This window comes from Parasteatoda tepidariorum, chromosome 10, assembly GCF_982258835.1.
Source record: "Parasteatoda tepidariorum strain Cologne lab strain chromosome 10, Ptep-v5.0, whole genome shotgun sequence".
Taxonomy (NCBI): Eukaryota; Metazoa; Arthropoda; class Arachnida; order Araneae; family Theridiidae; genus Parasteatoda; species Parasteatoda tepidariorum.
The window spans coordinates 104331978-104357036 of record NC_141764.1 but is presented as its reverse complement, the minus strand read 5'-3'; the positions used below and the strand labels follow the sequence as shown (position 1 = coordinate 104357036).

General features: G+C 32.7%; 1 protein-coding gene across 2 annotated transcripts in view; it reads left to right on the top strand.

The window, feature by feature from the left end:
- Window positions 1–2787: 2787 nt before the first annotated feature.
- LOC107446561 (small conductance calcium-activated potassium channel protein) overlaps window positions 2788–25059 on the top strand; it is a 60171-nt gene continuing 37899 nt past the window's right edge. For both annotated transcript variants that reach the window (XM_043049274.3, XM_016061243.4), the window contains exons 1-4: window positions 2788–3312; window positions 18823–18918; window positions 21593–22014; window positions 24881–25016. In XM_043049274.3, coding sequence (XP_042905208.1) covers window positions 3031–3312; window positions 18823–18918; window positions 21593–22014; window positions 24881–25016 — 936 coding nt within the window. In that variant the 5' untranslated portion in view covers window positions 2788–3030. The remainder of the gene's footprint in view (window positions 3313–18822; window positions 18919–21592; window positions 22015–24880; window positions 25017–25059) is intronic.

Here is a 25059-nt window from a genome sequence, read left to right as displayed (position 1 = left end):
ATGGTTCATGGCATATATAAAATCTGGACTACACTGAATATTTTTTACGGCCACATATCTTGTTTGCGTCATCATTGATTAGCGACACCATTACTAACTATAATAGACAAAATAAAAATTTAAGAATGTTTTAAAACTATTTTTTTAGCATCTGTATATGTCTTTAGAAATTTTGACATCCTTTTACTTGACATTATTATCACAGTTCTTTTTTGAATCAAAAAATTATAAATAAAATCTTTTGTTCAGTGTTCACGAATTTAGAGGAGTGCAATTATAAAATTCTTTAATTTTTCATTCGTTTTTTTCTTTTTTATTTGTTTCCGATTCATAAATCATTTTTGTTCACTGTTTTGATTGTGTGAATGTAAAAATTCCCGAAATAATTTATGCAACTATAGCATATATTTGTGATGAAATAACTATTTTTAATAATAACTACTAGATAATAAATACTGTGAACGATATAATAACTATTTTTAATAATAAATATTTGAAATGAAATTACAACTTATTTTAATAATAACTATTTTTAATAAATATTTTCAATAAAATAGTAATATTAAAATAATAAAACTGATTTCATAATAATAAAGCTAGCAAAGTTCTGGCAGTTTTCGACACCCCCAGTCAGAGAAAAGTTGGCACGCCACTGACTACGACATAAAAATTTTGAATGAGTTGTAATATTGGAAGATTTTTTATTCCTTTTCACCGTGAACAAGTGCCGGATTAAGTGTACCCTAGGCCATTAAAATTTTTGGGGCCCTCAGATCAAATTTTTTTTCTCTTATATTTTTTATTTATTCAAATATAAAAGTATTTATATATCTTTTCACTTAAGAAAGCATATTTAAAATAAAAATAACTAATAATAAATTAAATTTTACTATATTTCGTTAAATTAGAACTAAAAAATGATCATAACATATATATTTGAAATTGATTGTTTTCTTAAAAAAATCATTGTTTTTCTTAATTTATTTTAAAATTTATTTTAAAAAAATTCATTTTAAGGGGGCCTCAGGCCACGGCCTAGTCTGGCCTAATGGGTCATCCGGAACTACCTTGAACAATAATTCTTTTTATCAAAATATAGTTTAACATTGAATAAGTCGATGTCAGGTAGTGTTAGCAGAGAATAATCCAAATCCGTTTTGATATTGTACATTTTAATTTTATTTGTTAAATTAAGAACATCTACTTCAATTACGTCAAAATTACAAACTCTGCCTTGAGTTTGTTGAATGTTTTTCTTCAATTTTTCTACAGTTAAAATTTTTTTTTACAATGAAACAACTAATATTGTTCCTCAAATATCACAAAATGCCAAAATTATAAATTTTTAGCCATCACTTTCAGACATTAATCTTATCACAAAATTGAAAAGAAATTAATTGTGATTTTGTCTCAACCTTTTTATCATATTTGTTTTGAGAAGAGTTATCAGAAACAGTTCCATGGTGAGTTTTTTTTTTTTTTTTCATTTCATTTCATTGTAATTATATTTAGAATGATCACTATATTGATTGAAACTAACTCTGTATGGGTAATTTCTTCCCATATAATGCTGTTGATCACTTTGATATTTATTTTGAAAATTTCTTTTTACTTGTAGTGCATTACATGCAACGCATTTCTGTTTTGTAGGAGAAAATTGTTTCGGTTTAGTACCTGTCTGTTTATTTAGTCCGATTCTTAGGGATTCAAATTTATCTAGTTTTTTTTTTTTTTTTTTTGCTTAACTCAAAGAACTATTCGTAGGATCAAGAAAATGTTGTTTAACTTCATTCAGCACTCTAGTTTTAAATTGGTTAGTAGTAATTAATTCTTTCAATTGTTCAATCTTCAGTTCAGCTAACCAAAGCATCAGTGTAGGGTTCAGCCGATTGCAACATGGCCTATAGCTTTTTTTATTCGCCACATTGTTGTAACGAAACCCATTTATTTTTTCACTTTTTAAATGGTTAAAAAAATTTTTTTGAATGGTTGTCTGCTGATGAGTTATAACACTTTTTATTTTCTATATTGATTTATTTTAATGTAGCATTCCTTATATTTAATATTATATGTATTCCGATTTTCATTAACTGCTTATGCGCGTGTTTATTAAAGTTTAATGGCTTTACTTTAAACGTTTAATTTATTATTAAATGATTATTATTAATATGTATAAAATATCAGAAAAATTTTTTAAAAAAAAAAATCTTTTTTTTCAGTATCGAATTTAAAGGGGTAGGAGGTAAAAACTGATGAATGAATTGCTGTTAAAGGGAGTGGTGAGTGAAGCGATCAGGAAAATATTTCTCCATTTATGTAAAATTTGGCATTTGTTATGAATTTTTACTGATCCTATGATTTGCACAATTTATGTTTCACCTGATTGATGCGAACATTTTTTTAATTTTAAACTTTAGAGTACGTTTAATAAAAATATTTTTAACTTTAACACACGTTTTACCTTTTGGCGGAGCACTGAAAATTATTTCGCGAACACAAAATGCTCCGCGAAGCATAGTTTGAGATCCTCTGCTATATGTTATTAAATTTTGCGTGTTTGAGTTCTCGACTCACTATTATGATATTCGAGCATTTTAAAATTTGTCCTCAGTAATAGTTTAAGTTAGAGTTTGGAGAGAAAATGATACGGTGGTGAAAAATAATTATTTGAGATGATAAAAAGTCTTTTTTTTAAAAATAAATAAAAATTTATTCCGCATCCATGTCATTCAGAGGTAGCCAATAAATCCCTAAAATTCCCTACTGGAGAAATCTCCGCGCATGCGCAAATCGATCGAAAGCAAAGAGAAGAAGCTTCCGTGAATCATAGTGGATGAAAGAGTGAAGGCGGAATGTGATTCTGTCATCTTTTTTCCCATTCACATGATTTGAAGGGACGAGGATGAATCTTCTATCAGCAGTTGTCCCAACACGGCGAGTGTAGGGGTCACCGCTGGCTTCGTGGGGGCAGCTCTTGGGAGCTCTGGTGTCCCTTCGGGCACGGGTCCCCCACCCAGCCTGCCCCTACGTATGCACGGTGCTATTCGAAGATTCAAAGAAATGGGATCGAGTAGCGTTAACTTAGCCCCCGCTGAGGATGGAGATTGTTCGGCGGTGATCACACGACGAAGGAGAACTTCATCGGCTGGGGGCATCGGTGGCCGCCCCAGCGTCGGCTACCGACTAGGGCGCAGAAAAGCTCTTTTCGAAAAAAGAAGAAGAGTGAGTGATTATGCCCTCATTATGGCTATTTTCGGAATCGGAGTGATGGTCGCAGAAACTGAATTTTCAGCTGCCGGCATCTACAGCAAGGTAAGAACTCTTTTTTTTCTCTTTTTTTTAATAAAATATTTTCCAACAGAATGAAATGCATATTCGGGCGTTTTATTTCGGGGGGGAAATATGAGCCTATTAACTGACCCATCATTTTATAGTAAAACAGCGATTTCATCGAGGGTAGAAATTAATATGTCACTGGAATCAGACACCATAAGATTTGAATACATTTTCATGTCCCTGTCAGATTTTTTGTTTTTAAAAAGAAAATTTAAATTACAAAACAGTGAAGCATGAAAAGAAGGGAAGGAGAAGAGTTCAGTTGAATAACTGTGTTCATCCAGCGGTTTTCAGACTCTCCAAAACATGAGAATCAAATTCTCTTTTCATCGATCGAGAGAGCACTGAAAATTATTTTATGGTGACACACATAAAATTTTAGTACGGATCACTCTTCATTATGAAAAAAACAAACCCTTAATAATTTATCATAAAAATGGACCTATTACAATATTTTTCATTTTAAGAGAGGGAGCTACAACAAAGTTCTTTTGGAGTTGATGGCGATCTAATTTTTAAACTCTTTGAAATCTTTAGGCTTTCAATCTAAAGCGGGATCTTACTTTTACAACAAGATTCTACAGTAATTTTGAATTCAAAAAAATTAACAAACAGCTGATTTTATTATTTTTCACATAATAATTCAATAAAAAAAGACCCTTTTTTCATAATATTATAAATAAATTCTTCAAACTAAAAACATTTTTTTTTTTCTGAAAAAAATTATATAAGTTACGGCTTGTTTTATTCTGAGCAATATGACAGTTATAAGTATAAACTAGTACTCCAATGTTATATAAAAAAATACACACGCACACTGAAACGAGAAAATAACACTCTCATTTCCCAAATTGAAATCGTCTGCTTAATTTGCTAGTTATTTATTCCAAGTTTTGTTAAAATGAGTTTTTCTCAAATCACATTTTTTTCTTTCATCTCAGATGACTTCGATTAAACCTAGGAAGTCTAAACTTGGTAATTGGCTGCTTAAATTCATATGAGCTCTTTAATAATAGAAAATATTTTATGTGCTTTGGAGTATTTCTATTTGTTATCCAATCGCCATTTTTTATGCCGAAAATGTGTATAGTTTTATTATTTTTCAATAAACTAAAAGACTCCTTCCCCTGCTAGCTCCAGTCACCGACCCCAGTCATTGCTGTGCATTCATCATTGGGCTTTTTCCCCCTATACGTCAATATTATCAAAATCTATAATTATTATAGCTTTATGTTAGAACATTTTCTTAATATGGAAATCATCACGAAATAGACAATTATCTAGATCTGAAAAATAATCCTCTGTATTTTAAAAATAAAAAAAATTGACCTAAGAAATACAGATTGTAGGACTCTATAGGAAGAATTAAACGAGAAGCTATTTTACTCGTTGACGAGAATTCTAACTGTTCAAATAGATGGCTGTTTTTGATTAAAGGTTTAGAGTTACATCTGGCAACACGTCATCTTTCTCTCTCTCTCTTTGATTGATATCTACTCGAGCGCGACCTAGAAGCATTTCGCCGGGGAAAAATAAATTTTCTACATCAATAGATAAATAGCCAATGTTTAAAGCAAAAAAGCTGAATCATGAAAGAGCACAGAAATTTGCAATAAATTTCGAACAAATTGGAATTTAGAAATAAAATGAAATGTGTGAAGTTCACACATAAAAATGACTCTTTCAGCACATCAAATTTTTATTCCGTCATTGCATTTCCGTCGGCTACAGATCGACCCAACGTAGCTGAACATAACCATTTCCAGATGGTTTCCATTCCATTTTCCATAATCATTTCCGGTGCAATCGAACCTCAGAACCCAGTTCGTGTCAGGAAAAGGCAGCCATTATGAAGCCATCACCAGATTACAAAGTGTCTTGTTGCTGCCATATTCTCTATTGCCAAATTACCTAAACCATCCTAAAGGACACGCATTGATCCTTGCCGTTTTTTCACGCAATGCTTCTTGTCTACCAAAACCATGATTAGACACCAGTTTCTATGCGTCAGGTGTAAATGACTTAAGAATGAATAGCCCCTCCTCTTTGTTTATGTTTTCGAAAGGATTTTTTGCACCGGGGTTAAAATACTACTAAAAAAAAAAAAAGTAGGTTTAGTAGGTTGGCTTCGGTTTCTTTGTTTGTCGAGTTAAAGCCTTTTTTGTGTCAAAAATAAGCAGTGAAGATAAATTTGATTTTTCTAAGATCTCTGCTAATTAATATATGAACGTCTAAAATAAAGAAAAATGAATTTTTTTCCTAAAAAATGATTAAATTTGTTATAAGTCAACTGTATTCAATGAAACGTTAATTATCTGTGCTTAGATTATTTTGGTGTTCTGTGACCCTGAAAGTTAAATCGGTAAATCACGCTTCTTTTTGAGGAGAAAAATCTATGAACACAAATGACACATGCGCTTCATAAACTACTGGAAGTCAGAAGTTTTAATATGTTTATACATCAATCATATTTTGAAGACCAAGGAAAAAAAATATAAAATTTTGCCAATCAGAATATGGTGCGTCGAGGGTTAAAAAGCATAAATGTAATTGGCTGAGGACCAAGTGAACTTACAAAAAATTAATTATGTCAAATTTTAAAAAAAATATCTGAAACAGTGTTTGTTATCTATAAAGATTTGCAGTGGGCTAAAAAAAATCTATGCTTGTCCGAATTCCTGTAAACTTAAAATGTACCGTCGGAGAATTTCGGATGATTTTTAGCATTAGTTTCTTATTTGCAATCAATTGGCTATGCCGTCGACAGACTAATTGTTATTATTCTAAATACACTGGTTATCATAAATTAAGGAAAAATCACAAAAATAGCGATAACTCTTTCAAAAGTAAGCCAAACCGTGCAAAATTTGCATATGTTGTCCACTAAGAGTAGCTGAGTAAAATTGCAATATGCAAATTAGTGGCGCTGCACTCGGCTTACGTCATCTGCCTGGAGCATAAAAGTCCAAGTTTGAGAGAAAGCACACAAATTTTACTGTGATTGCGACATTGAAAATCTGAGATAGCCAATTCGTAATAATGACCTCTAGGCATCATTTGCCTGAAGAACTACGATGGAGAGCCATCGGGAGACTAGAGGCAGGGCAGAGTCAATCAGAAGTGGCCAGATGGCTAAATGTGAGTCCATCTGTGGTTCATAGACTTTGGAGGCAATTTCAAACCACAGATTCGGCATCTAGGAGGTTCAGTCAAGGACGGCCAACTGTTACGACCAGTGCCGATGACCGATATTTGACATTAAGTGCACGCAGGAATAGAACCGCTACTCCGACACATCTTAGATCCTCTCTTGCTGCAGCCACCGGAAGGTTGGTGTCAACGTCAACTGTGCGCAGAAGGCTCCACGAAGGTGGTCTGTATGCGAGACGACCAGCCATTTGCGTGCCGCTCACATCACGCCATAGGAGAGACCGTTTGCAGTGGGCCCGACAACATGTCCACTGGACGTCAGATCAATGGAGGCCTGTTCTCTTTACGGATGAGTCCAGGTTTAGTCTAGAAAGTGACAGTAGACGTTATTTGATATGGAGAGAACCTGGGACCCGTTATCATCCATCAAACATCCGTGAAAGAGATGCATACGGAAGAGGCAGTGTCTGTGTTTGGGGAGGCATATCCTTAGGAGGGCGCACATACCTCCATGTCTTTCCAAGGGGAACCGTGAATGCTCAGGTTTATCGAGACAACATCCTTGATGCTTATGTGCGCCCATATGCCGGGGCAATTGGTGATTGCTTCCTGTTACAGGACGATAATGCAAGACCACACAGAGCTCGCATTGTTGATGATTATCTTCAACAGGAAACAATTACTCGCATGGAGTGGCCAGCTCGATCCCCGGACTTGAATCCTATCGAGCACGTTTGGGATGCTCTAGGGAGGCGTGTATCTGCCATCAATCCGCCCCCTCAGACCCTTGCCACGCTTGCAACTGCTTTACAAGAGCAATGGCTCTCACTTCCTATTGAACTGATAGACCGCATAATTGAAAGCATCACACATCGCTGTTTGTGCTGTATTGCTTCTAGAGGCAATCATATTCCATATTAAAGGTACTTTTTCTATTGCAAACCGATACTTCCAATTTGTTTATTTTATACATGTGCTAATTTCTATACTACTATTAATGTCTGATAATTTCTTTTTATGTTGTTTAATACCTTACTATGTGTTGTATATTGTGGGTAAGTTTCATAAAATTCCATGTGTAATTTCTTGAGTTATCGCGATTTTTGTGAATTTTCCTTAATTTATGATAACCAGTGTATTATACAAAAATATTAAGTGATGAATTTAATGAGAAAATTGAGCCATTAAAGGAAATTGTTAGAAAAATAAAAAATTTCTGGGAAAGTTAATTAAGTAATTTTATTTAATAAGACTGTGGATAACATTAATTCGAGTTCATTCAGATAAACCTAAAATTGTACACAACAAATTAATGCCGACAAATGCATTTCATTGATTAATTATTTTTTTCTTTTTTTAATTACTTCAAAAGGCTACTATTAAATTGAAATTTTATAAATTTGAATTGTTTAAAACATAAATATCAGTTGAAATTTGAAGCGACATATTTCTAAATTGAAATTTTTGAGGTCAGAGGAATTCTGTCAGAGGAAAACAGTTTAAAAACCAAATATTTATTACATTAATCAAAGTTCAAAATTAAGAGATAAATATGATATTGTTTCTTATAAAATGTATCATTCATTAATTTTAAATTAGTTTTTAGAGCATTAAAATAATTTAAATTAATGTTTGTAATTATTCATATGTTTTTTTAAACAGATAATTATAAAATGCTCTCAAAAAGAACCTAATTCGATTGGGTTGTGCTACCCATTACACTAGTTTCTTTTTAGGAAATTAATAATAAGCTGATAGTTATTGCAATGGGATGATGAACATATTATGCGTTTCTTTTATTATCAGTAGCAGTAAAATGTTCTGATTTTTCATAGCTTATACCGAAGTTTCTATCAAAAGAAAATTAAATAATCTTAAATACATTTTATTCTTCGTCTGTATAATTAATTATTTCGTCTCATATGTATCATTAAAATGATTTAAAATTCACATTTCTGGTGTTAGTTGAGTTAAAAGTTTATTACCACTTGCTTTCAATCAATATTTTAAGTTAAGTATGTCAGGGGATAGAGCGTTTGGCTTCCAATGAGGTGAACCGGGTTCGAATGCCAGCGAGGGCTGGTCGATACGAATTCCGCATCCGGCTTGCACCGACCATAGGGCTGATGTGAAATATCCTCAGTGGTAGACAGATCATGGATTAGAGTTCCCCTGCCTTCAGGCTAACCGTGGGAGGTCTTCGTGGTTTTCCTCTCCATATAACACCTCGAAAAGTCCTCCAGGTAGACAAATTTCTTCCCAATACTTTATCCAAGAGTTCCCTTGTCTTCTGGATTGGGTTCAAAATTACAAGTCTACGAAGTTGAACATAGGTAGCCGTGAACTGAAAATTCGGTAAGCTGTTCAATGATGGTTATAAAATAAAATAAAAATGTGTAAAATCTGCTAAAAGAACAGAAAGATAACCTCTTTGATTACTATGACTCTGAAATAGAGTGACTTCTTAATTTGCTCTTAATTAGACAAACTCGTTAATTCGATAAACAGAGAATACCAGATTTAAAAAAAAATCAAATTTGATTCAAAAAAGAAAAATAAAGAATAAAAAGAAGAAAGGAAAAAATTCATAAATCATCAGAACTTCTCTCGATGTCGAATTGGAGATCATAATCACGCCAACACGAGATCTTCAAACATTATAAAATTATATTTTAACTATGCAGACAATGGTAAATAAATAGTCTTCTTTGGACATAGCATAGTTTTCTATTTCATGTTTCCCAGTCCGTCGCCGATTGCCCATCGTGCAGCTTTAGTGCGACGTAAATAAAGTACCTATATCTACTTTAGAAATTTTAATATATTTCAAATATTTATTATCGGCATACGCTTCTTGTTGCTCAGAGGGACATATCGAATTTTAAACGCAATCTTATTGGACGAGAAATTCAAATGACGCGTAGATTTCAGAGTCACTACAGAAATTTTCAGAAAAGGTCGCTCGAAAAACTAGTATTCATGAGTCGTCCTCAAATGTCATCGAGTAGTTGATTCACAGGATCTCCCCTATAGACGTGCTGTTTATGAAACTTGCATCCGACGCACTAAAATTGGTGCATACTCACGGTTTAACAATGACAATTCGACGCAGCCTTCATTAAGTGCAGATATTTGCCTGAAATTGGGTATTATTGGCACACTCCACTCTTGACACTGTTGAATTCCCTCACAATTTCCAAAATGGAATGTCCCATGTGCTCCAACTACCATTTTACGTTCGTTAACTCTACTCTTGCAGTCGTAATTACTTCAGAAGAAGTCTCGCGTGAATAACTTGAACACAAATAAAAATTCTGATCTGATATTGAAAAGGGATCTTTCAAGCCGCATGTGGTCCACGTACCTTGTTTCTGGTAGGATATCGAGTGAAAAACTCTGAAGTGGGGAAGCTAAGTGACACTAAAAATAATAATAATAATTTATAACTAACGTAGCCTAGCAATAACTGACTTAACTAATCAAAAACGGATTAAACCTGTTCATAACTGAAAAGAAAAAACCCGTGATGTAAGCAATTAAAATTTTAGGAGCAGTCATAACAATATTGCATATAAAAATGAAACATAAAAGATTTTTTAATAATCTTGGTAGAAAATGTGGCGTAACTACCACTATAAATATTAAATATCAAAGGAAAGAAAAATGAGCGAAATGATAAATGATAAAAAAAATGAGCAACATGCTATAATAAAAAAAACCATGAGGAAAAAAAATATAATGCGGAAAAAAAATTTGATATAAATAAATAAACAGCATGAATCAACTAGTGGAATCTATTCATCGAATTCTATCACAGATAAAATTCTGGAATGGGAGTATTGTGGCGTTAACTACCACCATATAAATATTAAATACCAAAATCACTAGTGTATATAAGACACTTGATTCTGTCTTGAGGTACCTTTTGATAGATGAAGGTTGACATAGTCTATAATTAATTCCCATTAAAACTAAAAATTCCAAAATAACTGTAGGCACTGAACTTTCGTTCTCCACCCTAGAAGATGCAGAAAGTGTTGCTCATTTATCGTTACCAGGTGGGCACCTGTAAATCAAAGTCAAGGAGACCTGCAACATTACACTGCCACAGATATCCGTTCATAGGGTGGGTCACATTCACACATCACGCGCAACATATAGAAAAACTTCCATGCCCTGAGCTGGATTCCAACCCGCCGCCAATGGCTTCGCAATCAGGCTCGCTCACCATTCGGCCATCTGCCCGGCAAATATATATATATATATATATATATATATATATATATGGGAGTTAGTGCAGCATTAGATGAAATAACGACGATAATTTAACAGACGTATCAATTTAATAGAAATAAAAGGATAGAAGGATATAAGTATAAGAGTTAACGTTGACATGACTGGTGAGAGCTGCCTTTGCGCAGTATCGACCAAATGCATGTGAATCAGAATTAGATTTTTCTATGGTATAAAGTTAAGAGTTAATAATAAATTCGGGAGTTTTCCATAGGGACTTCCCCTTCGGGACTCGCTGGCTCCTCTCAATGACAAAGAGGATGATGCAACTTCTTTTAATATTACAAGATGGAAAGTGATGTTATCTGCCGAGATATTACACCATAATACTGTAACAACAGCTCAATACTGATACTGATTCAAATGCAAAAAATTGGTACATAACACAGCAATGGTTAAATTTTGAAAAGATAAACAGTTTATCTAAAAATTGAATAAAGTAAATTTAGTATTTGAGTGAATTTGAAAAAGAGTTCTGTTAAGAGTTAACATTAGGAACATTCGATGAACTGACAAGTTAAATTCAAATCAAATTTACGTAGAACTAGAAAAAACTGTAAAGCAACACCGCAATAGGATCAAATTATAAGGAATAAAAACAACTAGTCTGTCACAAATTAAAGAAAAGTACATTTAACTTGAATGGATAAAATTTCAAATAGAATTATTTGAACATAGTCTAAAATAAAGTTATTTGCAAAAGTAGGCCTGCAGGTGGTCATCCTCTTCATGCATTTCAAAATTAAAAATTAGGTGTGTTGCATTAATGAAGAAAAAATTATAAAAATTAGCATTATTGAGGAAATTTGTGTTGAGTTTATCTCAATATAGACATACAAAAATTCTTTAAGCCTCTGGGAATATTATTGTTCTGTAAAAATCATGGTGCATTAGTGATTTTGCGAAGAGTTTCAATTTTTTATTAGTTTGTCCAAGAGGGATTTATTCATCTATATACCCAGGCCTATCATAATCGACTTGATCATTGATAGGAAAAGTAGTCTCTTAAATCTAGGTTAGGATTGGTTTAAATCTAGGTTAGGATTGTAAAACGGTTGTTGCTGTATTATTGTTGCTGTATAAGGCCCTTTCTTGTTTTAGGTCCATGTCATCCGTTTAAAGTTTTGAATCCGACCTAAACAGGCGGCTTTTTCTACTCTTCGTATAATATTATTAAATAGAACTAATTGATTGGGATAGTTAATCTTTCGTTTTTTTTAATGTGATAAGCAATTTAGATTTCTGAGCATTTACTTCAAACCTCCAATCTAAATACCATAATTCAACATAGCATAGTTTTTCTTGTAATTTTTGGATAGCTATGTTAAAGGTCTTCTGATTTTACTATTATGCTTATGTCATAAAAAGCTGTTATAGAGCTGTTATAATCAGCACGTTCCTCTGGGAAGTCATAGATATATGGCCCCAGGATGATATCCTGGTATACGCCAGCTAGGATTTCTCGGATAGTTAAAAGATGGTTTTTCAGATTGATGAAAAATTTTCTTTCTTCTTGGTAGGACGTTATAATTTTAATCAGCTCTGGTAGAAATTCTAATTTAATTAACTCCACTCCATTGTGCCTCACACAATCGAAAGCTTTTGAAAATATATATCATTAGCAGGGCTGAACTTTCCTTATTTCTGAGACCTCTTCCAATATAACCAGTAATTGCTTTGTAGTGTCTAGATTTTGTTTGAATCCATACTGTTCGATGAATAGAATAGATTATGAAAGTACGAGGGGATTCTAATGAAGATTACTTTTTCATGAAGCTTGCCGCTGGAACTTAGTAAACTGATTAGACGATGGTTTGTAGGTATTGTTAGTTCTTTTTAAGACAGGCATTTAATAAGTTAACTATGATGTTTTGGTAGTTGTCTCGTAATGATTTGAGCTTTTTTTTTTTGTCATAACCTGCGACTTTCTTAGGCTTGAACTTCTTGATGTTTGATTTAACTTCATTGTAATTTGTTTCTTCAACATCTTCGTTTTGGTTAACTTTGGTAACCTTTCGTTGGTAACTTCGTTTGATAACTTCTTCATTTACATATTTTTCGTTAATTCTGTCATAATTATTATTGAGAGTAATTTTGTTTAGCCATTGTGTCAGCGAAGACTTCAACCCTTTCTTTACGCGTTGTATGTCAAGGGTCTGTTAGTATGAGGATCAGCAGGGACCGATCAAGACAAATTCAGGCCCAAGGCCCACAAAATTTTCTGGGCCCCTAACAAAATATTTCAAAATTAAACTTCCGAAGAACATAGTCCTAACAATTTCTTCTATATTTCTTCTTCTCTTCTAGATTCTTTTCATAGTCCTAACAATAAAAAGAATCTATTGAACTGCATGATTCAAGAGAGACATTCTAAAAAATTTTGAAAGCAGACAATTGAAGATTATTTTTCTAAGATAAAGTTTACGCATCTAAATATTAAAGCAAAATATAAATTAACAAAACAGTGTTGTATGAAAATAAAAATAGTTTATTGATCACAAACAATTGAAATCAGTGATTTTTGCTAAAAGTCAGTGATCAGCTGAATTATTTTAAAGATTGTAGCCTTCCATCTACAGCTTTACACATTTGTTAAGAATAAGCTTTTAGTTCTTGTTAACACTAATCATTTATGAGAGACTTTGCGAATATGCATTCTCATTGCATTTGCATTGCAAGCCGTTGGAGTAAAAATAGCACCAATTAAAATTCGGCTGTACTTTCGAATTTGATTAGCGCAATGTTTACACGAGTTTGGTTGGTTGGTTGGTCGCATCCTCTATTGAAACATATCTCATGGTGTGCTTAAATAGTCTTTGCTATCTCTATGGCATTAAATGAATATAAATCTTCTTCTGTAGGGTAGTTTAAGAGGTGAAGGTCTGCAGTGACTGCAGGGCCATTAAAAACATTGCCACAGTTTTGATATTTTCTAGTCCCATCTGCAGAGATTTTCATGTTTTTATGATGTTTTTTTCTTAGTCTGATGAGAGTGGTGGCGGTCTTCCTGTCGATGACAAGATTAGTTATTTCATTGACCTTGATTTTTAAGGGGGTGAATAGTCTTGACTTAGCAAAAGTATTTGCATCTGCCAGCGTAGTTGGGATTGTATTTTGATTGAGATCTTTGATATTTTTAGCCAAGGAATCAGCTATTTCATTGAACTCAAGGTTCACATGGGCGGGAATCCACTGCAAGAAGCATTTTTTTTTCTGGAGACGTTGAAGTTGTCCAAGTTGTTCTATGATATTCAAGATTAGGCTTGAGGTACCTCTGAGGGTCTGTAAGGCAGACCTGCAGTCGCTGAAGATGGTCATACCACTAAGCTGCTCCGAAGGTTTAAGATTGATGTACGTTTCGATTGCCGTGGAAATGGCTATCAATTCTCCCGTAAAATTAGATACGTTTTTTCCAGCACCAGTTGCGATCTCTCATTTTTGATCATCAGGTAGGAGCAGTACCACTCCCACACCTCTGTTGGTGAAAGTGGAGTCAGAAGATCCATCAGTAGAAGCCCTGATATGGTTTAGGCCAGATAGGGAATCGATAGTTTTCATCCCAAGTTTCTTGAGTGTATTCGTGGGATTTTTCTTCGAGCAGGGTTCGATGAATTCTAGACAGATTGTCGACGAGTTTGGTTTATCACAATATAAAGAAAATTTGAAATAAAAATGCTTTTTTTTTTTAGATAAACTGTTTCTTTCAGTATTTTTTTTTAAAAGTAATATTGTGACTTTTTACTAATTTTTGAGGCCCCCCAGAAAGTGTGGGCCCTAGGCCCGTGCCTATTGGGCCAGGCGATAATCAGGCCCTGAGGATCAGTTTTTATTGTTTTAGACATCCTCCTTTTGTAGTTATTTTCTAGATATGGGAACTTAATTTTGTCAATCCACTGTTTTGTTTTTTCCCATCTGGTTCTCTTGTTTATTTCTTTGTTGAGTATCTGCATACCTTCTTTGTGTTGAGGATCCCTTGTTTTATGGAGTCTCTTTCTACTCTAGTTCCTATCCTTGACTAGTTTTTGATAGTTGGTGGAAGATTCAAGAAGTTGCTTTTTTAAACACGTTTGTGCGGGTGGTTTAAATTGAAGTTTCTGAACACTTTCTTCAATGTCGTTCATTGTTTGCAGATCATTTAATTTCATACTATTTTTGATTAGAATGTTTTGACAAAGACACCAGTTTACTTTTCGATATTAGTTTTCAGTGTTCGCAGTACCTATGCGTACAATAAAAGGATGGTGATCGGATCATTTGTTGAGTGTTGGTGAGTGTCATCTGGTCTGAGTGACCGGGTAATAAGTAGGCTCCATAGGGCTGATCATGATGAGGGAAAACTTTTTAATTGGTTTCGTCAAATGAAGACCGTTTTTGTTACTGTGTTTTGAAATGAAGTATCCAATGATAATAGATTCGTTTGATGATCTGTGAGTGAGTGTCAATTCCAGTGATTTGTTTGTTATTTCGATATTTAGCTAATAGATATTTGTTCGTAGTACTTAGACTTGGACAGTTCTGTAGTAATTAGAGTATTCTTAGCTATGATGGCCTCATTCCCTCCTCTTTGCGATCGATGACACCTGCAGGTGTCATAGCCTGCGAACTTGTTGCCATGTAGACGAGTTTCTGTTATAACGATAATATCTGAATTGTTGAAAGCGATAAAGTTTCTATATTTTTGTGGTAATGCTATTTGCATTCCAGTTCACAATTTTTAATGAGTAATTTCTTGTATTATATTTACTTATCGTTTTTTTTTTTTTTTTTTTTTAAATTTGTTTCTGTAACGTTGGAAACAAAAGTATCTTTGATAAGTCTAATAACTTTTTAATTGTCCCTAGTACGGTTTTCTGCATATTAAGCCGTATCACTGGTCAAAAATGCCGCATTTTGTTACCTCTTGGCAGTTTGCAAGTGTAGCTGGTAGCTTTGTGTCTGTTGTGCCTTTGTAAGTATAGTGATTTTGGCCACATTTTAGACATCATAGTGGCGATTTACCTGGACATAATTGAGTCTTTTGCATTAAAAGCATTGAATTAGCTCACGCCTTCCTTCGTATGATTCTACTTTAATGTAAAAGTTCATCAGGGGCGTAGCATCTCTTGATGTTGCTTTAGTTATATAGCTATGTACAAAGGTAGTTCTTTCCTGTTTCAACATCTGTTTAACATTATATTACAGTGCTAGATTCCTATTAGGCCAGACTAGGCCATGGCCTGGGGCCCCCAATGATTAGGGGCCTCCTTAAAAGGGATTTTTTTTAAAAAATCAATTTCAAATATATATTAATAAAATACGATAATTTTTTTTACATAATGTTAATCATATTTATTTATTACTTATTTTAGTTATTATTTATAAGTATTATTATAGTTTATGTATTATAAGATTTATCAATGTTTTTTAGTTCAAATTTGTTATTTTGATTTGCGCGCGAAAAAATTGAAGGCGCGTTATGTTTCAAAAACTATTAGACATGCTAAGTTTGATGTTTATCGAATCAGACGTTCTCCGTGAAATTAATTTTGATAACATTATAGAGGAGTTAATTAATCGCAAGAGCAGAAAAAAAAATATTTTTGAATACCAATTTTATAGTAGCGTTGATTTTGTAAAGTGTTAATAAATTTTAAATTTTTTCAAAATGTTACGATTATTTTTTAAGTTCTAATTTAACAAAATAAAGTAAAATTTATTATTATTTATTTTAATTTTAAATATGCTTTCTTGAATGAAAAGGTATCTAAATACTTTTATATTTGAATAAATAAAAAATATACGAGAAAAAAAATGTAATCTAAGGGTCCCAAAAATTTAAATGGCCTAGGGCCCCTCGCACGCTTAATCCGGCACTGTTATATTATATTCATTAAAGTAAGGCATTTATAGACTGTGCGTGATTAGTATAACTTGCTGTTATATTTCTTAGAACTACTTTCAGTAGTTTCTCAGTTTGTAATTTAGAGTGTGATATTAGATTTGTTATCAAAGAGGTTCCAATGTGCTTCTTCTCTATCAAATTTAATTTAAATCTCATTACCCAATATTTTTCCTTGAAAACTAGTTATTTCACTGGAATCAAAGAGAATTTTTAACTCTTTGCGGTTAACTTTGCAATTATCTATTATTATAGACTGGATTCTCGGCTTCTTTAGTTTTTGTTCAATAAAAATTACTTCATTTTCATCAGCAATAACGTCATTTTTTCCTATGTCTACAGCATAATTATGTGGTTTATTGTGAGGTTTTCTAGATTATAAAAAAATAAAGAAAAATCCGCTTGCCCCCTCAAAAATTTCATTCACGCTACGCCTATGCTGTACATTATATACAGTAATAATGAACATCATAATAATTACTTTCATTTAAAAAAAAAGACTGTTTCATATTAAAGTGACATACTTTCTTGATGCAACCAGTTATTTGCCTTCTTTAGTTAACCTTCAGGTAAAATAGATTTTTCATTAAAAAGATATTGTTTTTTTTTTTCTTTTCCTTCTCGCCTTTTAATCTCGTGAAAAGAGATAAAAAGGGAGTTTCATTTGCATAACAAAACGCGCCTCATTTGCCGACTTTCCGAAAACATCTTTAATAGAAATATTTATATTAGAAAAGTAATCTTCTTGATGTTCTTCTCAGGTTAAGGTTGTTCTTTTTGTTCTCCTGATTTTATTTTGTTCCTTTTATAAATATATATGCTAGCTAAAGACTCGTTCATCGTATGGGGGTGAATCGAAAGAAAATCAGTACTGAACAGCACTATAAAATCATACATAAAACTGAAAGCAATTGAAGTGACATTTCTTGAGGTATTTAATGAATCACATAAAGTGGTATGGATTGAATGTATACCGACACGATAGAAGAGCTTAGTAGAAGAACCAGGTTGGTGACATTTTCAGGGGTTTAATGAATGAAAATAACACAAAGTGGGTGCATCCTTATGGGTATGCAACAAAACTGTTTTTGCTTTCACTTTAATCTTAACGTTAGCAATTAATTTTTAGTAGGCAGTAGTAAATGGAATAAGATTTCGTTTTCCAATAAATCGGTATTAAAATAGTTCAAATACCTTCTTTCCCCGATCTATCTGAAAATGCCTTTTCAATTAAGAAAGAATTTTTGATGATAAAACTTGTTTACAGCAAGATAGTTTTATCCAAATACATATAATTTATTTTCAGATTTATTGTATTGTATTCAAGTATTTACAGAAAATATTTTCAACTATAATATTTCGACATAAGTTTGAACTAATTTTAAAATAAATCATATTTTATTCTATTCTTTCATTTTTTAATCGATATAATAATATTGCTGGGAAGGAAATTCCTATGATTTAAATTAGAAAAAAATGTGTTTAATAATGGCACACAGGGTCTGTGTTGCTAGGAAATGTCCCTTTACCTAAAAAACAACATCGATGAAAAGATTTAACTTGTCAATGTTCTTCTGCCTAAAAATAAGTTAATCAGTTAAACAAATAAATAAATTATTACAGTGATAAATGAACCCGCAAAAGAAATGGTACTCTTATAGGAAGGGTATTAATTGCTTGCTGATTTATAATCTTGCTAACGGGATACTTTTTTTTTCTTTTTTTTTTGCATAAGAACTTCATAATTTTCCGACACTATATTCAGTAAAAGCTCGATATGACAAATTTAGAGAAATCAGCTATAATGGCAAGTTCACAAGTCACTGTCAAAGTGTTCATATTAAAGATACAAAAATTGTATATGCTATAACGAGCTGTAAATGATTATAGTCTAACTTTTCTCAGAGAAATAAATTTTTTTTACTGTTTAAATGAAAAATATTACACTTAAAAAGGGAAAATGGAAGATATTTTTATTCATTTCTGAACAACCCCGCTTAGCTTATAAAAGATATTAAACTTAAATCAAAATAGTTGCTCAAAAGTAAAACGAGGCAAATGTGTCTATTTTATCGTTGAATCTTTTTTCTTGCTGTTTTTAACATTTTATATGCGTTTATAACGACAATTGTTAATTGTTTTTATAACTATATTTTTCTTTCCAGGCTTCTGTTTTCTCCATTGCTCTGAAGACAATAATATCCGTCTCAACAGGTTTTCTCTTGGCTCTCGTCTTGACCTATCATGCCCTCGAAGTTCAGGTTCTCATTTTATTTCTTTTTAGCCATATTTTACACCATTTTTGTTTAGAGACCTTAATTACCTTTAATCTTCGCAAATAAATTGATGCTGTACAATCTGCAGTATCCTTCAAAAATTTCGAGATAATCAGAATCTAAGCAATTAAGCATACAGTTTCCCAATAAAATTTTTCTATAACAATTCTGATTTCAGTATTTTTTTTTTGTTGATAAATATTGTTTTTGTGTCATTTACGTTGAGGCAATTGCTCTCAGTGTCATCAAAATCAGTTTTCGTTAGTTTAGAAAAAATAATAATAATTGTAAATTTTAAAAAATTTAAAAGCAGAAAATAACACATGACTTACCCGAAAAACGATTGCTTTACATTTTTGAAGAAAAAAAAGCACAGGGATTGCAAAAAAATGTTAAGTGCTCTTTTTCCCCAACTATACTCTTTGTAAATAGAAGAGGCGTCTCGATTTTACATGATTTTCTCACTCTCCACACTTTTCCTCTCACCGTTACCAGGAGAAGTTTGAATACACGGGCGTAAAAAAAAAAAAAAAAAAAAAAGAAAGAAAAAAAAACAAGATTTGCCGAAACCGTAGTCCATGGTATTATTTTAAGCTTACAGAAACGATCTTATTTTTATTATAACAAGTAGGTAGTAGGCAGATAATTATTTCAGTTCTACGTTAACTGATTTCTACCTTTTAGTAATAACATTATTTGGTTCAATATTACGATTAAAAACTGAACTAAACTCAGTGGCGCAACAGCTCATAGAGGGCCAAGGCTTACTGTACCCATCTCAGTTTTCTTGACCTTGGGCTCTGGGGTGCAGGAGCAGATATTCCGGTTAGGTTGGCAGCCGAACGCGGAGCCCCCAGTGTTTAGTTCCCAAGCATGCTTGGTACTCATTTATCGATCCACTGAAGTGATGAAAGGCTGAGTCAACCTTGCCCGGCCCGAGGATCGAACCTAGGACCTGTAGCACGGAAGCATGAAATATTACGATTAGTGTTCGCAATTTTGTTAACTATCATTATTCTTAATTTCTTCAGATAATTTCTGAATTTTATTTTTTTATTTGTCAGCAGCGTCATTTTTTTTTTTTTTAAGCTTTAGCATTCTTATTTTAAATGCCACGGCGGAAGAAACTTTGTGGACAAATTCTGTTTCATTTACAAAAGTAATTTGAAGAAAAGTGAGTGTTTGCTGAATTTGTAGTTTCAAAATGAAAGTAAATACCGATAGGGTTAACACAATTTAAATATTTTGAAAAGAAATTTCAGCGTTTGAAAATTTATCGTTTACTTCAACTCATTGAAATTCATTCTATGTAAAACAGAAGAATTCGCAATGAATTCTTTTAGATGATTATCAAAAAGTACAACAACAAAAATATTTGGATTATTTGTGAGTGGAGGTCACTATATTTAAGTCGAAACATCAGTTGATAGAGGGAAAAACGTTTACCCGGGAAATCATTTAAAATAATCAAAAATTTAGATTTCTGCCCCCCCCCCCAAATTATAGGGGGTAGCCGCAATCTGAGAAATAGGGTCCAAATAGTTTGGTCAGGACAGCGATCCGAAGTTTTGACCCCTTAATGTTAAATTTCCTTTTTGCGTATTTCCGCTATATCTCGAGATTTTTTTTAAGCGAATTGAAAGTTTTTTGCACACAGTTATAAAATTTGTTTATCCAAGTATAATTTCATGCAAAAATAAATTGTAGCAAATATTTATTATTTTTATTATTTTATTTAATTACAGTCGAAAAAAATTAGAATTGTGAGGTATAAAATTTTTTACATTACAATTTATTAAAGTTTTCCGACCAGCCTGCGTAGGGGTCAGGGAACTGGCCTTGCATCTGAAAGGTTCTGGGTTCGAATCCGGATGTTCTTTCATTCTTTGTACTCTCTGTCCTTACAGTGGGAGCAGCGTTGGCCCACCTAATAGGGTGCCCCTGAAAGAGTGGCCAACAAATCTGCCCTTCAGATGCCCATATGACGAAAGGTCGTATTCCAGGTGGGCATTGGAAAAAAAATTTTTAAACATTTAATTTTATGCGACAAAATTAAAAATTTGAACGAAATTGATTGAATATTTCCTGAGAAATCGAATTTTAAAAAAATCATACACTTAAAACTCGGTTTCTTGGGAACTATTCAAAAGATTTCTTTCAAATACCTGTATTTTGTCATGTGAAGTTAGATACTTTAAAATTATGTAAAAAATTTTCTACCTTACAATTCAAAATGTTTTCGACTATTACTGAATAAAATAATAAAACAATAATAAATCTTTACTAAAACTTATTTTTGGCAAATAATTATCTTTGGAAAATTTAATTTAATAATTGTGTCGAAAAATGTTTCAATTTACTTAAAAAGTTCTCGAGATATGGTTAAATAACACAAAGAGTAAAAATAACATTAGAGGGTCCAAACTTTGGAACGCTCTCCTGGCTAAACTATCTGTACCCAATTTCCCAGACTGAGGCTACCTTTTATATTTTGGGATTCAGAGAGAAGGTACAATTTTCCGTCTGGTTTCGTGTCGTCTGCACTAATTAATTAGCATATTTGAGATCGAACCATTAAGATGGAGTCCTAGAACGTCCGATCATTAGACAGAAAGTTATCCATTTTATTTGAACTAAAACTGGTTGTGTGTTCTTGCAGTTGTTCATGATAGACAATGGAGCTGATGACTGGAGGATTGCGATGACGTGGCGTCGAATCTCCAACATTCTGCTGGAGGTGGCCATCTGTTCGATTCATCCTCCACCAGGAGAATTCTACTTCCTCTGGGTGACCAAACTTCCCAACCACGGCAATAGGATTGCTTCGAGGCAGGTGCCCGTGGACGTGATGCTCTCCCTCCCCATGTTCTTGCGCCTCTATCTCATCTGCAGGGTGATGCTGCTCCACAGTAAGTTGTTCACGGACGCGTCCTCGAGGTCCATCGGAGCACTCAACAGAATCGATTTCAATACGAGGTTCGTGCTCAAGACCCTCATGACAATTTGCCCTGGAACGGTTCTGCTCGTTTTCATGGTCTCTCTCTGGATTATCGCAAGCTGGACCCTCAGGCTCTGTGAGAGGTAATTTCTTCGCTGCTGTAGTCCTAAAGAATGCTTTTCGAGATGTATCTGATATTTAGGTATTTCAAAGGAATGAATAGTAACAAAAACATCCATTTTTTTTCCAATTTGTAAAAAAAAAGTAAAATTTCTAAAACAAACTGAAAGCAACGTATTAATCTTATGAATTTATCATTTACCATTTTAAACTTTGAATTTTGCAACCCGCAATTTTTTAAAGTAAGCGAATTCAGCTACCTCATGAGAGTCATTTTTATGAGTTAGAAACTCAATGCCGGATGAGTTACTTTTTTGAACTGACACAATATTTGAAGAATGACACACAGATTCATCACAGACCATCATAATTCATGATTTTATTTTCTTGTTGTCAAATCGTATTTTAATTTTTTTTTAACTAAGTGAATTTTCACAAATATAGAGCAAAACTAGTTATATTCATTGGAAAAAAATTTCATTTACTATAATTTTCATAGGAATTTATTTTCTAAATATTTGACAAAAATTACGAATGGAAAAAAATTGGTTCGTATCCATCTTAAATGTAAACGTGCATTTGAACTGTGGTGAGTACGCAATCCTTTCGTAAAGGATGATTTTGAAACTCACGTTGTTGCTCCCAGGATCCATAAAAATGTAATAAAGTAAATTTCAATGAATATGAACCAGGGCTGAAGATGTAGATGGATTGTTTATCGAAAACGCACACACTGTTCGAATAAATGAAGAAAAAATGAGATTTATAGAGGAAAGCTTTTATTTTTTTCTCATAATACAACATTCATTTATTTTGCTCAAATCTTTTCATTCCAAATATATATTTCAGTTCATAAAGGAATCACGTGAGTCAGAGTAGAAGAATGTTCTAAGAGGATACGGTCTACCTGTAATTTTAGAGTCTTTTTATTGTTAATTAAAATGCAAAAGATGCAAACGAAGTGTAAATGGTTTTCGTTAATTGGATGCTTGGTGAAAATAAACGTCTAAACTTTAAAGCTTATTTACTTGAATTCTATCGCTTCGATCATTCCTCCAATCATCTACTAAAATGTAAACCACAATTTATTTTATTTTGTAATTTAAGATTTTCTAATTTGTTTAAATGATCCACATCAATGTAACTATGTGAACCACGAAAGCCGTTGGATAGTTCGGGGATCCGTCTGCCAATGAGGTGATCCAGGTTCGAACCACTGAGATGGCTGGTCTATACGAGTTCTGCCACAGTGCTGACGTAAAATATCCTCTGTGGTAGTAGACGGATCATGGGTTGAAATCCCCTTGGCATCGGGCTAATCGTAGGACGTTTTGATCTCCATGTAACGCAAATGCGGGTAAGTTCCATCTAGAAAACCTTCATGAAGGTTAATTTGTCTCAATATTTACTTTAAGAGTTCCCTTGTTTTCTGGGTTGTGTTAAAAATTACGAGGCAATGGAGTTGTACACTCATAGTAAATCCAAGAAATGGGTCTGCTTTTTAAATGAAATATTTACGCTATATAGTGAAATATTGACCCTCTATAGACTATTTCCCATTATCTACTAAAGTTGTTTTTCGATTGGATTATAGAGTTAAATATCATTTTGCTTACATTTTATCAAAAGAATCATTATTTTATCTGCATCTTATATCCTTCAACTCTTACGTTGAGTTGTAAAAAAAGATTGAGAAAGAGCAACAATTTTATGAGTTGAAAGATTCGAGAAAAACCGTTGATTACCGGTTTTTTTAGAACTGCTTCATCGTTAATCCTTTATTCAATTGTTTAAAATGCATACATTGGCTCTTCCTGAATATGAGAAAAATGGGTGGAAAAAATACAGTCTTAAAATAAAACTGATCTAAATTTATTAGCTTTATATATTTTTTTTATTAGCAAATTTAGTAGCTAAGAAAAAAATTTGTTAGTTTGTAGTAATATTTTTTATAATTAAATATAAAATCCAACAAAAAGTAGTTTTAAATTTTTTTTTCATTCATGTTCAAAAATGTACAATGGAATGATTTTATAAATTAAAGAAATTTTAATGGCGAATTACTATTTTCTAAATAAATACAAATTTGAAAAATTGTTAAGCTGTCAGCCCGTGCTTGCCGTCGTTAATTCTTCATAGCCATACATTATTAAAATTCTAAATAAAATATTTTGACTTAAATTAATATAAATTATTGAAAAGAGTATGAAAACTGTACGAAAATTCTGGGTAAAAAGGTTGAGGGAGGGGAATATTCATGAATGGAGAGGGTCCCAGGCATCCAGTCAAAAGAAGCATGAAAACAGTAACATTTTTAAAATTGTAAAATTATATTGTTTTAGTGTGTAAATACTTGGTTAAAGCAAAATATTTTATGCATGAGGAAATTATCAATTTTCAAAAGTTTTCATAACGAGCATATAAATATCTTTTTTCATTTTCATTGTGTTTTTTTTTTAATATTTAAGACAAATTAAAAATATTTTGTTAGAAATAAAAAGCGTTTAGAGATTCCAAGCATTTCTAAGTTGCAGCCCCCTCACCAGATTTGAAATTGTGATGCCCAAGTTATGTAATATTTGCCTGGGACATAATATTTATTATATACCTAACATATATAGTTCATATGTAGATATAATAGACATATAAGACTATGGAGCGGAAGTTATGGAAACAAGACTATAATCTCCGGCTATCAATGTTCAACTTGTAGATTTGAATATAAACCAAAAGACAGGTGAACTATGGGTCTAACAAAGTGTTTGTTTTTGAAATATACCTCGTCTTTTGTGTTGCATGGCTACGATTAGCTCGACGTCATTGTTACCCATAACCACTGATTACTCGTTCACATAAGTTATAAAAATAAAATGTTCTCTTCTTTTGTAGGTATCACGATCCAGAACATGCGAATTTGCTCAATACGATGTGGCTCACTGCCATAACATTTCTTTCTGTGGGTTACGGTGATATAGTTCCCAACACTTACTGCGGCAGAGGTATATCTGTCAGTACTGGCCTTATGGTATGTCATTGGTCTTTCATTCTGATTTATTGCTCGCAATTTA